Source organism: Lipophrys pholis (genome assembly GCF_963383615.2).
Source record: "Lipophrys pholis genome assembly, chromosome: 15".
Lineage (NCBI taxonomy): Eukaryota > Metazoa > Chordata > Actinopteri > Blenniiformes > Blenniidae > Lipophrys > Lipophrys pholis.
Window position 1 is genome coordinate 12,804,396 of NC_137642.1, and position 17,024 is coordinate 12,821,419.

The following is a 17,024-nucleotide window of genomic DNA, read 5'->3' on the forward strand; positions in this document are numbered from 1 at the left end:
ATCAGATTGTTTGTCACGCCACCACGTCACAGTAAGAGTGCTCTGGAGATCACATCAGAAGGCATTAAATATGAAAAAAAGTAATCCCAACCGGAGTTCATCAGGCCTACATGGTGTCAGTTCACCTCCAAACAAACAAACTAACTTCATGTTTCACAGAATGACACCGAAACACAATATGCAGGTACCTGACTCTGCGTTTCCATGGAAACAGTCCCATAACCCCTTTTAGGAGGACTCCAGCAATCTGATGAAGGCCATGATCACTGGAGCTCCACTCTCTCACCTCATAGCGCCTGTTGTCTCTCTGCTCAGAGAACGCTCTGGTCCCTCCCGACCTCTGCATCTACCCTCATTCTCAACCAGAACAGAGCCAGCAAAATGTCCAAATAATAACACATTCATCCATCCAGCTGCCTTGAATAGACCCCTGTTTCCTCGTGGTCTGTATGTGAGTAAGTAATCTTATCTTTTGGCACAATTAGATGGCATCTGTCCAGAAAACAACAGCAAAAACATTGTCAAGCATTGCAAAAGTAAGAGCCAAGAGACTTCTTGTGTATTAACTATAGCAAATATCATTTGTGTGCATCGAGAACAAAAGTTTCTGACCCTGACCTACTAAATCCACCTTGAAAGGCGACTGTTTCATCAGCTATGGTATCCATTACTTTAATTTACAGTAAAGCGACGCGTCACATCTGTGAACTTGATAAATAAAGTAGCAGCCAGTGTTACAGCTCGTTCTACTAGTCTACACAGAAAGTTGTTAAAAAAAAGCAGAACAAAAATAAGCCTTGAATCTTCGTTCCTGTGCTGAAATACTTGTGAGAAAGCATGAAAGCAGAATCGGGTGGAACCTGTCAATAATTAGATGTGCCTGTTTTAGGACTGAGACACCTTTTCCTCCATTGCTGTCTCACAGCCCTCTCTCCATCTCTTCTGTTTCTTTTTCTTTATTTTCGTCCTTTGCTGGTGTTGAATCTTCTTCCTTGTTGTGATGTCTGAGTAAATGTGCTTCAGCTGTCGTGGCCAAGTCTCTCTTGGAATAAACACATTTGATCACAGAAGGATTAACCTGAATATGCACTGGCACATCTGTGGATCTATGTATCTTTGTATCAATCTATGTGTCGAGCTGGGAATGACATGATCTATCCATTACACTACTGAATACAGTAATAAAAGCACTCAAAAGGTACTTCTGTGCTGGATACTGATGTTGTCTCTAATATAAAAACACAATGCTATTGTTCAAAGAGCTTCTGTTGAAAATAAGCACCCCTCAAGCTTCTGGAAAAAAAATTAAAAATATCTTGTGATCTTTGTTTTCCCCCTCTGAAGTCTTTGGAGTTAAAATTGTATTATTTGAGTGGCATCGACAATACAGACCAAAAAAAGGACCAGAAATTCATTCACTTATACCCAAGTAGGCAGGATAATAAAAACAACCTGTGCTTTCCACCTGGGTTCTTCAGCTGTTGTTCAGCATTATAACAGTCACATTCAACACGCCCTGCCATGATCGTGCAGTTAAAGTTCAATAGTTTCCCCGAGGCTAGAATGACAGAGCATCACTCTTCAATGAATAAGAAAAAAGAAAAAAAAACAACTATTTTTAGCTTGATGGCAACACATCTTTTGTAATATCAAGCAACTTAAAAAAATAAAAAATAAATTTTTTCAAAAACATATCAGAGCTGAAGTTTTCTTAAATCACAGTGAAACCATGTAATCCTTTAACTGAGGTCAACCCAACTTACAGTTTCAGTTCCAGTTTGGAAATATGAAACAGCTGAGCAGGTGCAACACTGATTACCAGTGATGAGAATTTCTGCCCCACGACACGGAAAAAGACATTCATACAAATATTAGCGTGAAATCTGAATTTAGACGCATCCATCTGATTCAATCAGTTCTCTACATGAGTTTGTTAATGAGTCCTGGGACCATTACCTGCTGTCGCCTTCTGCTTCCCCTGCCTGGTTTTGCTTATGCTAATTTCTGTCACGCTTGTTTTGGAGTTGGGAGACTCAGAAAAGACCAAGAAATCGAAAAAAGTCCCCGGCTATAAATCTCACTTGTGTTCAAGACGATTTTTCAGTAGCGATTGTGGGGTCTCAGGTTGTCCTGGTGGTGCTGTAGTGAAGACGTGTTCCTCGGGGGGCAACTTGTTGGTCGTCTTCATTGATTATACGTTATACTTCTTTTTACACCTCCATTTCAGCTCGTTTCCACACTTACCGTCATTCAATAAATGACATAATTGCCTCAAATTTACAGTATGGACCCTGAACTGAGTGAAGTATTGTGATCAATTCTCAGCATTTGTGTCAGTGGTCATCATTTTATTCAAATATCTGCTAAATTTGTTTTTGATTTACTATTTTTCTCATGTGTTTGGGCCACACTGTTTTCAGATGGAGCCGAAAAAGGCACAGATGCACAGCTTCATTAACTTCATTCATTTCATACAAACTGAAACATGCCTGGATGCACACACACACACACACACACACACACACACACACACACACACACACACACACACACACACACACACACACACACACACACACACACACACACACACACACACACACACACACACACACACACACACACACACACACACAGTCTATGTCCTTGTTTCAACTTTCCTCTACAGTGGAGTTAAACACCTCATGTGGCAAGAAAAAACCAACACATTTACAAAATTAGTTTTGAAAAAAAAATATAGCAATGCCATTGCACGCACGCACATTGTCAGCTGTGTTTTCATCGTACTGTCTTCCATTCACATTTTTCATTTTGACTTCACTTGGTGCCTCCCTCTCCTGCTGTCTTGCCGTTTCCCTTACCTTCCATGGAAAGGTCGATAAGTCCCAGAAAGTGCATCAGTTTGAGGGAGCTGCAGACCACCAGGAGGATGCCCACAGTCTGTAACCCCTCCACCTCCCACGTCTCTCGGAAGAACAGATACATCTTTTAACCCTTCCTCCGCCCCGGTCCACAAAAAAAAATCCTTGGCTTGCCTTTGGGCAACCACGTCCACCCCCCCCACCCCAGCCCCAGTTTCCAGCCAGGGATGCACAGTCGCTTTTTGTTCCTTTACTCTCTCCTCTCAGTCTCCCTCTTCGTGCCGGTGCTCAGCCATCCCAACTCTCCACAGCACCCACCCGCTTTTGTCTCACTGAAGGTGGATTGATATTCTCCTCGTTTCTTCTTCAAGAGTGTGTGGCAGCAGGAACGTCGACTGGCTATGCCGCCCCCATCTCCTCCGGGGCTGTCAAAGGTTGTTTAAGTTCCAGGTGAAGTTCAGACGATCCACCGTGTGTCCTGGCAGTTTGGTGGCGATTGTTTTCTGACTCCCTCCAGCCCTCTCAAACTCTCCCCACTCTCTGTCCTCGCTCTCTCATTCTCGCCTTACCTCCGTCACTCTCTACTGCTGTGTCCCTCCCCATGCTTAATTGGGTCAGTGATGGGACTGAGTGAAGGGAGGGAAGAGGAGGGGAATGAGAAATGGAAACGGGGGAAAGGATGGAGGAGTGCTCCTTGTATGTTAAGTGGGCAAACACAGAGAGGGATATGTATAAAAGACAGACGAAGGGGATGCATTGGGAGAAGAATGAGGAAATGAGGGAGGGTCAAATGAAAGGACGAAATGCGTGGGACAAAGACAGAAAAGGCAACCAGGAAGATCAAACCCAAAGACAAATAGTAAATCACTAACAATTAGCAGGCGAGAAATACGCGGCAGAAATCCTGAGAAGAAGGAGCAGAGAAAAGGGTGATGGAAGGGAGGAGGAAAACAGTGATGGCAGAGAAGTGTAGCATCTGACCCAGCAGCGACTGTGGACATACTCACAGATGTGGCAATCTCCCATGAGTGTAAAATCAACACACGTGCGGACACAAACACACGGCCTGGAGGTGAAATCTGGCTATAAGATGAACTGCATATGCAATTCGGGGCAGTGGGTAAATATTTCAGTTGGGATGCAATACATGGCTGCCACATCTGGCACATTTGATGTTTTTGCTCAGACACACAATCTCTGAAGAATTTGAACTGGAAAAAAAAAAAAAAAAAAGGAAAAGAAAGCAGAGGATGATGTATCTGATAATCAGTTTGCAAATTTTAGTAAAATGCTGGAGGCATTTCATTAATTACAAAAAAATTATCCAACCCTTTGAGACAGCTAAAAGGTGACATTTAGCTGCACTAGAGATGACCCAGCACAACATGCTGGATCAGTACTGGGCTCAATGCTGACCTTATTACTATGTCCAGATCCAGTATTGGCTGTGACGCGGCCAATCCACATTAACATCGATTTCTTTATCCACTTAAAAAAAAAAGATGTACTTACGGTTACATTGAGCTGACCCCTAAAATGGGTGTCATAAAAAAAGTGATTGTAATAAATCAAAATAAGCTTTTAAACCCAAGAGAAACAATGTGAGCTCCCACACGAGAGATGTCATTTTCAGCAGTCATGGCCTTAACGTGACGTTTAAGGACTGGGAATGTCTGTTGCTGGATATATCTGAATGTCAGGAGCATAAACAAACTGCAGCAGCTGAGAGTAAGCGACTAATATATTGTATTAAATGAAGCTAAAGTGAACAATATGGGCAAACCATACTTATTTTTAACTTTATACATCTCAGTGTAACTTAAGTTTCTTAATGTATTTTTCTCTCTTTAATGCTGAGGCCCCTTTCTTCCCCACCTGAATGGTCAGATGTTGACTGCCAATCACAACAGTGGGGTTACATGACATAATATCTCACCTTAACTGACTCGTGTCTGCATGGATTGTGATTGATTGTTTAAGCCCCAGTGACGTGCATTACCCTCTGTAGTGCTGCATAATCATATTAGGTTTGTTGTTAAAAGATCTTCCCACTTGAAGCAAAGACGTATACTGTGTACATGTACTGCATATGAGGAGCAGCCATCAACCGTGTATATTAATTAATACTTAAGACGCAAAGTTTGTCGGTGGTAGGACACATTGCAATACAGCGTCGCTTAAAACTCACTGAATCCATAAGATAAATGACTCACTAGAAACATTAAAGGAGGTCAAAGTATTTGATGTATTTTTATGAATCACTCAGAGTGGCTGCCATTCAAGTTTTTTATTGCTGCTCTTCTGCCAAAAGTAAAAGAAAAAATGACACCACTTGACATTAAAATATTCCTTTTCCTTCATCCTCTCCTTTAAATATGTCACATTTCCTGTCAATGAAAGTTTGAAAAAACCCTTCAGGAATGTTAGATGAGGAACTTGTGGATTATTAATCATATTTTCATATTTGTTCCTGAGGTATTGCGCCATATATGTACATGTATATGTGCTTCTTCCCCGTGGCCGGTGCTTATGGAGACGCTGGGTCACTGCCAGACAGAAAGGAACCAGAGGATGGAGAGGAAGGCAAAAGCGAAGCAGTTGGAGACACAGAGGTTTACAGAGGTCTTGATCTGTCTGTCGTGTGATGAATGATCCTCAGAGTCAAAATGAGCCCTGGAGCCGCAGCGTAGCTGCTGACACTCCTCAGAGCAGCCTTGTGAGACCCAATGACCTGCACTCAATCAGAAACAGACTCGTGGACTTTGCGACACAATATGACAACATACAATGCAGCTCCTTTTCTATAGAGTTCATGTTCAAAGTCAGAAACCGGGCCCAAGGATGCTCAAAGTTAAAACCACCAATCACTGTAATTTAACACCACGAGATAGAAAAGAAGAGGCGTTTAGATGACTACTAACCCATTAAATGACATGTCTATTTAATTAGTAAACAACTAACAAAGTCTTGTATTTCTTAATATTTGGATAAATTCAGCAATAGTATACCACATCAGTTCCTAAACATGGTGACATATTTAGGCCAGCAAACTCTGAAACAGACTCGGTGAGTAAAAGTCATATCAAGGATGAAAGTGTGAGAGATCAAGGCTGATCACACCAACCGTCATTTACAGTTTCATAAAGTATCAAGACATTCGCCTTAAACTAAATATATGTTCCAGACAACGGGGGGGAGGGGGGATATCTACCCTTTAACTTGTCGTCTTTCATAAATCTTTGATTTCCAGGCAGTGTCTCCTGATCTTGGTACTGTTGTGGCTGCTTCTAATAATGGCAACATAAAATGTACCTTACTGTAGTACTGCAGTGGCTGTAACCCCAGTGTGACAATTCAAGTAATGTGGAGACACTATGGTTTCTCTTAAACAGCAGTACAGGCTGCTGTTTTGGATTGCAACATTAAAACTCTTATTGCAACAAGTCAGAATGTGATGAGGGTTTAGAGAGCACCAAGAGTTAAAAAGCAAAACACCAACTTTCTGACCGCAGACTCACCTCCACCCCCTTTCTAAAAACCCTTGACTAATGGGCAATTGGCTCTGTCAACAATGGAGCTGTAGAGCCGAGCTCATAACATGACTTACATCCAGATTTAATGTCTAACGGCACCTTGACTGTCACTATGTGATCAATGACAGCCAGCAGACGAGAGCTGTGGTTCCATCGTGACTCTCGCTCAAACAGACACAAGATTCTGCTCAGGTTTTATTCGCACGTAATTATGGTTTCCAACGGTCATCAGAAAGTGATGGTGCTCATTTTGGAACTCACTCTACAGTTAATAGGATTTTAAAGCTCATGAAGGCATTCTTCAGCAGCAGCGTGCGCAGGGGCTGACAGCTGAAATCGCTGGTTTCCTTACCTGTTTTTATCTCTGGCTTTTACAGCTCACTCAACATTTCACTTCCCAGCTTTGCGGTTTTGTAAGTGTTAGATGTTAATGTTTAACAGCCAAGGGTTTAGAGCGATTGTGTTTGTGGATCTGGCCTTGGACAATGTTAAAAAAATAAATATGCCCCCTAAACGACTCCTACTTTTTTTTGTTCTTGTATTTCTTCGGTCAGTGGTCAACAAAATAAAATAAGCAGGAGCGGTTTTTCATGCACAGGTTGACAATTTTACAGACCGAAAGGGTTTAGGCTGAAGTTACAGTTATTTCGCTTCACTCTGTTGACATATCAAATAGAAGATGTAGCAAGACCGCAACACATCAGACTCTGAACTCCAGCATCATTGATAAAGTGAAAACATAATAATTCATTTCATTTATACAAGTATACACAACATATTACAAATACTCATAAATACTTGTACCGATAATATAATATATGCAAACAGTAATATTTCCCATTTGTATTTATATACTATATTTAGTTTTTGTTGTTATTACTATCATTGATCATATTATCAATATTCGTGGTGTTTATTCTAGAGCAATACATTTTTCTATGACATTGATCTTAAAGGTTTTTTTTAAATGCGTGAATTGAACGGGAACATTATAAAGCATCTTCCAGACCGTTCCAAAGCTGAACCCCCCTGAGAAGAAACACATCTACTATTTAGACTAGTTCTCACGTTTGTTTTCTGAAAGCCAGATGAACCTCTGAGGCCATGTGGACTCTCCCTGGGTTTGAACCTCTCCTGGATCTGCTGAGGCAGCATGTGATTATGTGCTTTATTCATCACAACTGCAGTGTTGAGGTCAGCAAAGTCGTGTCATTTTAACATTTTTGATCCAATAAAAAGAGCATTGGCAAGAGCATAATAGTCAGCATAATTAACTATTCTAATAGCTTTCTTTTGAAGTAAGAGAATTGAATTCATGTTTGATTTATAATTATTACCCCATATTTCGACACAACAATTGAGATATGGAATTTTAAAATAATTATATAACATACAGTATGTCAAGAGCATTTTGATTCACTGAATTTTTGATTTTATATAACAGCAATAATTTTTGCCATCTTTGTCTTAAGTATATTTATGTGCAATTTCCAATTTAGTTTGTCATCTATTTCCCCAACATTTTGTTGAGTACACTCTTTCTATTTCCATATCACCAATTTTTATGTGACTTGATCTGTTAATTTTCTTATTTCCCAAAATTATATATTTCATTATATTTAAATTTATTGATAGTTTGTTGGCATCAAACCATTGCTTGAGAATTGAAAGTTCCCTTTTCTACGGTTTCTAGGAGCTGACCAAGATCTTGCCCAGAACAGTACAGACTGGTGTCGTCAGCAAATAGAATACAGGTTAGTTTTATCCAAGATCTTGCCGACATCATTGATATACAGTTTTGGTCCCAGTGATGAGCCTTGGGGAACTCCATGTGTAATGCTCTGAATCTACATTGTTCATATGCACATACTGTCCTCTGTCACCAAGATAACTCCTCTTTAGTTTGTTTGCTCAGTTTCACTCTGTATCTGAATGAAAGAGTGAAAAGAGTGTTTTGAACAGTGGCGTCCAACACAAGCCCCATCAGAGGGACCTTGAAAAGTGTATAAATTACAAAGAAAACAATAATTATTTAGTGTTACTTTGTTCGTGGAGTAGCATTAGTCAAATCCATACAGTGAGGATGAAATTTCAAAACAATTTTCTAAGCCATGCTCACATCAGTCTGAAGAGAAACACTGTGGCAGACATGGTTTCACGTTTTCAAGCATCTTTGCCCAATAAAAGACAAACATTAATCTCACCTGATAATTTTTAATGCACATTGAAGAGATAGGTTGTTTTTTTTAATTTTACAGTGACATCAGATATTTTCTTTTATTAAAAAGTTCAATGTTTTCCATATTTTGCAAACATGTTTAATTAATGTCAACCTTTTCACAGTGTACCAGTATATCTCGCAAAAAGGCAGAGCTAGAAATTTGAAGAGGCAGTTTAAAAAAATGAGTAAAAAAAGGGTACCTCAAGAAAAAAACCACTGAGCTCCATTGTCCACATTTGTCTTTTTTCAACGTGACATCCGCACATCTCTTAACCAACTAACTTCCACATCAACAACAAAGGGATGCTTCTCTGGGTATGAAGATTAGGGAAACAACAAATTTAGCATCAAGCTCTACCCATGACAGCTGCCTCTTCAGAAAGGAGCTCTGTGCTACCTGCGTTTTGCTAAAAAGGGAGATCAGTGCTTCATTTACTCAGAGTCTGTGTGATATAATTAGCAGGCCAGCGGTGAGCTGACGACACCACTTCAAGCCAAGATCATCGTCACTTTTCACCACTCTTTCGTGCACTTATCACCTAAAAGGGTCCTGTCAGGTCAGAGGGGGTCTATCAGGACAAAAAAAAAAAAAATGCAGATGAACCATGGGAGCTTATTTTAGCCTGAACTGTTTATGGCTCATTCACACGAGAAGGTGACAGCTGAAATACATCCCAGGAGACACTCTGATCTTATAATGATGGACATTCATTTGCCTGCATGGTAGATGTTGGCATTAAACAACACACACACACACACACACACACACACACACACACACACACACACACACACACACACACACACACACACACACACACACACACACACACACACACACACACACACACACACACACACACACACACACACACACACACACACACACACACACACACACACACACACACACACACACAGAAATAAAACATTAGGTCAATCAGTCTTAGTTGATTAGTCTCCATGAGGCATAGTTTGCCTGCAGCCAGACACACCATGTAATTGAAATACCTCCATATTTAGACGTCTACCTGGGCAATTATTTCTCTCAAAACTGATTAAAATGTCTAAGCGAGAAAGAATTGAGAGCATGATAGTGCGTGTGTGTGTGTGTGTGTGTGTGTGTGTGTGTGTGTGTGTGTGTGTGTGTGTGTGTGTGTGTGTGTGTGTGTGTGTGTGTGTGTGTGTGTGTGTGTGTGTGTGTGTGTGTGTGTGTGTGGAATGAGACACAGCGGCGGTCATTGACAAATGGGGCAAAAAATTGGCCAGTGTGTTTCCAATTAGATAAGTGAAATAAGAGAGCCATTTGCATAGATCATTAGGTTTTGGGGATATTTTTAAAACTGCAATGTGGAACAAAAACAGGAATTCCTTTGCAGAGTCCTTTCAGTTTAAAAGGACCAGGAATCAGACTGATCTGGCCTTTAGTTATACCAACAGTAGGATGGATATTTTCACCCAGCGTGGTTTTAAAATGGTTTAATTCACAGTGGAACTTTAAAATGGGTTGATGTCGCTTATATATACCCAGACATGAGCTATTTCACATGAATTCATGAACTTCCTCTAGGACATCACTGTTCTTTCACACAGTATCACTAGATAACTGATACAACACAGTTCAGCAATACATCTATCTTTCATATTTGACTCAGACAAAAATATAAAACATATTTTTCCCTTTCCAGTTTTATATCAAATATTTTGTGACATTTAAAATAAATAGATTCCAGAAAGTTATTTAATCCAAAAAAATACTCATCTCATTATCTAATAATGGACCCGAAGTTATACAGCCGTAGAAATCAAACTGAACAGGACTTGCATACTAAAAGTCTAGTCAACCAAGTACTAGATCTCTGACCTACCCGGAGCTCACGGTGCAGTAATTAACTTCTACACCTGCAGAGGGCAGTAAAAGGTAGGACATCTGATTAGCAACTCACTATTCAACAGTGATGCTCCTCTCTGTCCTCCCTTCATTTAAATTCAGCTCCAGAGACAGGTCAGCAGTGGGAAGTAATGAACGATCACAAGCTATTAAAAGTTTCCAGAACCTGCATGCACACAGTCCTGGGAGGGGACAGTGTCAGGTTGGCTGTTATGACATTGTCTCAGATGAAACCCACAGCGGAGGAAACAACACGAAAGTTGTACTTTGAACTTCACTCTGGCACTTAAGCTGCCGTTACGCTTTTCAAGTGCATCCTGAGTTTTTGAGTGGTGAGAGGCCGTCAATCCAAACAGGATTTGCATCGTTCGCAACAATTCTCTGAACCTTTTTCCATCAAATAATAAACACCCTGCTAAGCAGTTTCCTGCCAGAAGCCAAATCAGAAAAAAACATCCTGGCGGATCGATACTCCAAACAGGAAGAACAAAAAAACAACAACACTGTAGCAGGTAACAGCTTTGAAATCTCGGCCCTCCCGTGGATTGCTTTCAATTGGTGAAAAACGTGTTTCTAAAAAGAGCTTCTCAACGGGTAATTACTGTCACTGAAACTACATTATGGAGAAAATGAACTACGTTTCCTGAATAACAAGTTACTATGTCAGGGCAAGCCACGGTGTAATATTGAAGGTAAACCCGACCAGTCTTCTGGAAAAGTTTAAAAATGCTACTGAAATTAAACAATATAAAAAAATCAATCAATGTCAGATGATAGAACCCCTAATTTCTATATAGCTCCTGTAAGACTGGGTGACTAATAGCCACCCTCCATTCAAATTAAGTGTTTGGCGTTAACATTTTTGTGGTCTTTTCGTAATGTGTTGGGCAAAAGAGAAAAGAATAAACAAAGATATATGATGACAGAGGAATTTTTCAATCTATGACTGAAATATTCAGAGTTTAAGTTTGTGTCTTTTGGTAAGGAAACCATTAAAACTTTCAAACAACTAAAATGCAAAGTGAACAATGAATCAAGGAGCTGCTCAAGGTGGAAACTACAAAAGCTCACTCCAAAAAATACACAAGGACAACCTTTAAGTAATAGTACTACTCAGAATGAATTTTAAGTTAAATGGAATAGAGTTCATAATAAGGGTATAGAATAAACAGTATCATAGTGAGGTCACATCGCAGCAGCTGGCGTTATGTTGTCAAGAAATGTTCAAGTTCATATTTTTAAGACACTAAGACACTTCACTCAGGCTTTACAAGCTCTTAGTATTGTTTATATGTCTCCGGATGATGTTTTCAAGACATTGTTGAATCAAAAGTAGATCTATGCAGATATAGCTTATGAAATCTCAGCATGAAAATACAAGCTAAGCGATCTCCAGGGCGGTCCACGTGTATGTGGTGAAGCATTTCAGAATGTAGGTGTCTTTTGTTGGTGAACATAATATGAATGAGGCTAAGTACGTAGGTAGGTTTTTTTGGACACTCTAAAAATATTCATAGAATTGCTGACAATAAAGGCACACCTCATGTATTGTGTGGCATCAAAGTCCATGGCTATATATTAGTATCCAAATGATTGATGTAATCCTCAATAGTAGTTTTACCCAATTTTGGAAAATCTAATACTTTAAAAAAAAAAAACATTTATGATGTTTTATTTCCAAGAAGTTGTCAGTTTTTTTCCAAATTCAATTTCCTTTATTATCCAGATCCCCGTCTCTCCTTTATAGGATGTTTTAGAAGATCTATACATTAAATTTTCAGTATTCATGACCACTGACCTTGACGGGCTACCCTCGAAACTCTCAATGTACCTAATGAATGGGGCAATATTCTTGACACTGCAGCTTTACCGCAGGTAATGGCTGACGCTGTAAAGAACATTGATGGCAGCCCATGGACTTCGACTCATATTGAATGAGCAAAAGATGAAACTTTGGCATGATGCTTGAGAAAAGTAAGAAAGTTTCAAAGTAAAAGTAATTCCTCATATTGAGCCTGAGGTTACTTGCACAATCTGTTGCACAATTTACCGAAAATGAAAGACAAGCCGAGTTGTTTAATGTACACCTTGATCGTCTGGTAAGTCAATACTGTCTCCATGTAAGACACTTTTTAATGTTTTCACAGTCATTGCAGCTTGTGGGAAAGATAATACATTATACTCTCAGCCATTGATTTATCTGGCAACTTGAACTTTCTCAGTCTTCAATTTTGAAGCTTTTCAGGTTTTTGTCTTCATCATAACTGCCTTCAGAGCCATCACATCTACCTAGTATGCGCTTTGCTTAGGAGTGTTGCCTTTAAAGCTGGGAAATATCACGCCACTATTTACTCACTTGTTTTTCTTGTGTCTGAAATTCTTCCACAGAAAACCAAACGCAGCTTCACAAAATACCAGAACAATTATGGGTTAAGCTGCTTTGAGGAAAAATGTCTTCAGACATTCTGCTAAGCTGTGCTAATGCAAATCTTTCAAATTCTAATAAGCCAGTGAGGGATACTTTCAAGGTTGTTTGTGTGCATGCGAGCAGGAATGCGTGTGTGTGTGTGTGTGTGTGTGTGTGTGTGTGTGTGTGTGTGTGTATTCATTAGTTTCTTCTCAATGTTATCATCTGCCTGCAGACGCGTGTTCGAGGAAGAGCAAGAGAACGTCAATGACTTTTGTTCTTTCATCCACAGTGCACCTGCCATAGGAATAGAGACACACACACACACACACACACACACACACACACACACACACACACACACACACACACACACACACACACACACACACACACACACACACACACACACACACACACACACACACACACACACACACACACACACACACACACACACACACACACACACACACACACACACAACTACAAAAATCAAATGGAAGGAAGGGAAACCAAAGGAAAGGTAGATAGAAACAGTAGACAGGGAGAGTGAGAGAAATAGAGAAAAGAAGAGAGAAACAGGGAGAGAGGGGTGGAGGAGGAGGGGAGAGAGAGAGAGAGAGAGAGAGAGAGAGAGAGAGAGAGAGAGAGAGCGAGAGCGAGAGCGAGAGCGAGAGCGAGAGAGAGAGAGAGAGAATTGCGTATTAAATATCCTCTTGTCTGATCCTTCCGTGTCCCAGGTTCTCATCTTCTCACTGGCGAGCTATCAGAGGGCCAGAGGAAGAAAGAGCCTCAGACAAGGGCAACAAGGACACTCGCCCCGAAGTTTTATTACTGTTTATAGTGTTTGCCACAATCAGGATACTTGTTGTCTCAACCACTGATAGAGGCGACGCTGCCTTTAAACCTGCCCTTGTTTCAACTTTGCCCAATGGCGGAGAATCAAAACTCCTGGAGTTAAACACCTCTTGCATGTGGAAAACAAACAAACACTCAAGATTACGTTTAAAAATCGGCAATGGATATAATCTCCATGCGAGAGAACACACACACACACACACACACACACACACACACACACACACACACACACACACACACACACACACACACACACACACACACACACACACACACACACACACACACACACACACACACACACACACACACACACACACACACACACACACCATTGTCTATTAGCCTACCTAGCCACTGAAGGACAATTACAATGAGGGTAGATGGACGAGCTTGGACACAAATGGGTCTTCTGCTGACCGCTATGCAATTTACCTGCACTTATCCCTCTCCTTCATACTCTCATCATACTGTCACTCTCTCATACACATATATGCTAGTACACGAAACACACACACACAGTGTATGGCCAAGTGTCTCAGGCAAATGCCCTTTTGAGCAGGAGAAACCATTTGTGGAGCCTGATTGTACACAACTAAAGGATGTTGTTCCATAGTGGGCATAAAAATATAGCATTTACCAGAGACATAAATGTATAAACATCAGATTATTCTGATTTATCACTGAACATTCACAAAATAATAGCTGTTATATAAAATTGTAGACATCAATGAGGTTTAACTGTTCTTTCTCTCTAATTTATACTGTACACAATTAAAATATTATGTCAGCTGTGATCAACTGCAGGATGGATGGATGGATGGATGGATGGATGGATGGATGGATGGATGGATGGATGGATGGATGGATGGATGGATGGATGGATGGAGCCTTCCTCTGTCCATATGAACCTTTGGCGAAAATGTTCATTACTTTCTGAGTCATCTTGTCAACCTTTCATGTCTTGCAAGGCAAGAAACCCACTTGGCCATCTTGGACCTGTAACTTAAAATTTGAGGCAACAAGGTAATTGATGCACACTCATGTTGACCGAGTTTGTAGAGATGTAAAGAGAAAAAAAGAACTGCAGTAGGACATATTCGCATCTATAGGTAATTAAGAGGCACCAGTTTGCCTCAAATGGATATGTTTCTGGACTGTGAGTGAAAGGAGGAAACTGCAAACTCCACACATGATTATGATTTTGTGCTGTTGATGAAGTCAACTTAAAATACTTTTGTTTTTCCAAACACCCTGTGAATGTGAAGGCATACTCACAGAATGGGTATGTCCTGATGGAGGAGAAGCACCAACATCCTTTCAAACTGTTTTATTTATTTTTTTGTTCTTGTTCAGACTCCGTTTGTCTCCTTGGGTCCTCCATTGCCCTCTGAACCAATTAATCCTCACATGTAAGCTGATGTGAAACAAACAGAGATGGGAAAGCAAAGCCTCTTTGTTAAAAGGCAAATAATACAGCCTCTGATTTTTGGGAAATATGATTCCTATTCTGCAGCTAATCTGAGAGAAATGTTGATATTACAGCATTAAAACCATAGAAGAAGTGATATAAAAAAAATAAAAAAAAAGCGCTTAAGCATGTCCTTGACATCAGCTCCATCATCAACTTCAGTGCCAGGGCAGTTTCCTCTCAAATTAAAGAGAGAAAGAACCCATGATGGATATGGCAAGTAGCCACATTTTGCATTCAAGAAAGGAGTGACCAGAAACACCACAGTGCATTACACCGCAGACAGGAGACCTAAGCTTTTAAATAGTTTGTATTTGGAAACATATACCCACAGTGAGACAGGATGGAATAAACCTCTGTCAGGAGCAGGTAGGAGGACACAAACTACTATATTTAGTACTGCCAAACACATTAAGAAAGATTTTTGTTTGTTTATTTCCCAAGTCAGCTAAAATCAACACATCCTACCCAGGGAACAACCGAAAGCAGGGGGGAAAATGCTGTGTTGCTAGAAAAAGACTTTTCTCAGGCACATTGCCATTCAGAAGAGTCCAAAACATTCCTTCAATTTCCACCTCATAAACTTCTAAAGAACTCAGTCCAGCCACCAGCCATTGGCTTTAAATCTATCAGGGCCTCGTAAACATTCACACCAGAGTGCTCCTCACACAGACTGCATGCATCCTCAGTCACACCCGTCAAGTCTTTTTCCCCCTATTTACCCACCAAAGGATGAGCATTCAGTATGTACGCGTGTTTAATCAATGCAGGTTCAGCAGCACAGCTCATTAACGTAATGGGAGTCGCACTTTCTTTATTTTACTTGTCTCGCTTGGTCTCACCAGAACATGACTTAGTACGGGTCTGGTATAATGAGTCTGCCAAGGAGGCAGAAGAGAGGGCATTTCAACTACAACATATGCTTTATGGCTTTTTATTCTCCTTCCAAAGGTGGCACTAGATTAGTGATGGGTTACAGATTTAAACATTGCAGGAACTTTTTTGTCTTTCTTCTATCATGCATAGACCAAACTCAACAACCCGCCTGACCAGAGAGGAATATGGTGGGGAAAGTGTCAAGAAGTTTTTGAAGTATAAATGTGAACAACATAAATCAGCTGCGTGGTCGGCCAATATATGTTCAGAATAGTCTCCATATCCAGAATATGAGCTGTTTTCTGGCTTAATCCATGTGAAAGAACTATGAATTCTTCATACATAAAGTTACTGAACCTCCCAGGGATTTTGCAGACACTCAGACAAGTATAGTCATTCTGCCATCTGGATTTCGCTCAGCCATTAAAAAAATTCATTAGCTTAAGTACTTGGAGAGTTGGCACAGAGGTGCCCCGCCCCCCACCCCCACCCCCCACCCCTCGATACACACACACACACACACACACACACACACACACACACACACACACACACACACACACACACACACACACACACACACACACACACACACACACACACACACACACACACACACACACACACACACACACACACACACACACACACACACACACATGCTCCAAATATCTTGTAGACTGATGCTCAGAGCATAATGGAAGCACAAATGGAACCCCAGTGAGTCTCTGTGTTTGTTTCAGTCTTCTAGCATGTTTATGGAAAGTGCTGATGGTAAAGGCAACAGAAAGTTTTGTTGTTTTTCTTTTCAGATGAGATGCACTGTTGGCACTCCTTCACTACTGGGTGTAGTCCAGCAGGTACATCAGGGATGGAGATTTCCCTGTTATAGAGCAGTGT

At 40.5% G+C, this 17,024-nt stretch overlaps 1 protein-coding gene across 4 annotated transcripts in view; it reads right to left on the reverse strand.

Annotated features, from left to right (window-relative positions):
* Positions 1–17,024, reverse strand: part of LOC308120772 (A-type potassium channel modulatory protein KCNIP2) — a gene marked incomplete at its 5' end in the record, with an annotated part of 93,353 nt that overhangs the window by 5,293 nt on the left and 71,036 nt on the right. The window contains one exon of one of the 4 annotated variants that reach the window (XM_080481581.1): positions 2,862–3,452. The exons of 2 other annotated variants lie outside the window; for them this stretch is intronic. In XM_080481581.1, the coding sequence (XP_080337707.1) occupies positions 2,862–2,985 (124 nt within the window). Of the gene's footprint in view, positions 1–2,861; positions 3,453–17,024 lie in introns of those variants that run through there. One more of the 4 variants, XM_080481583.1, reaches the window with a different exon arrangement.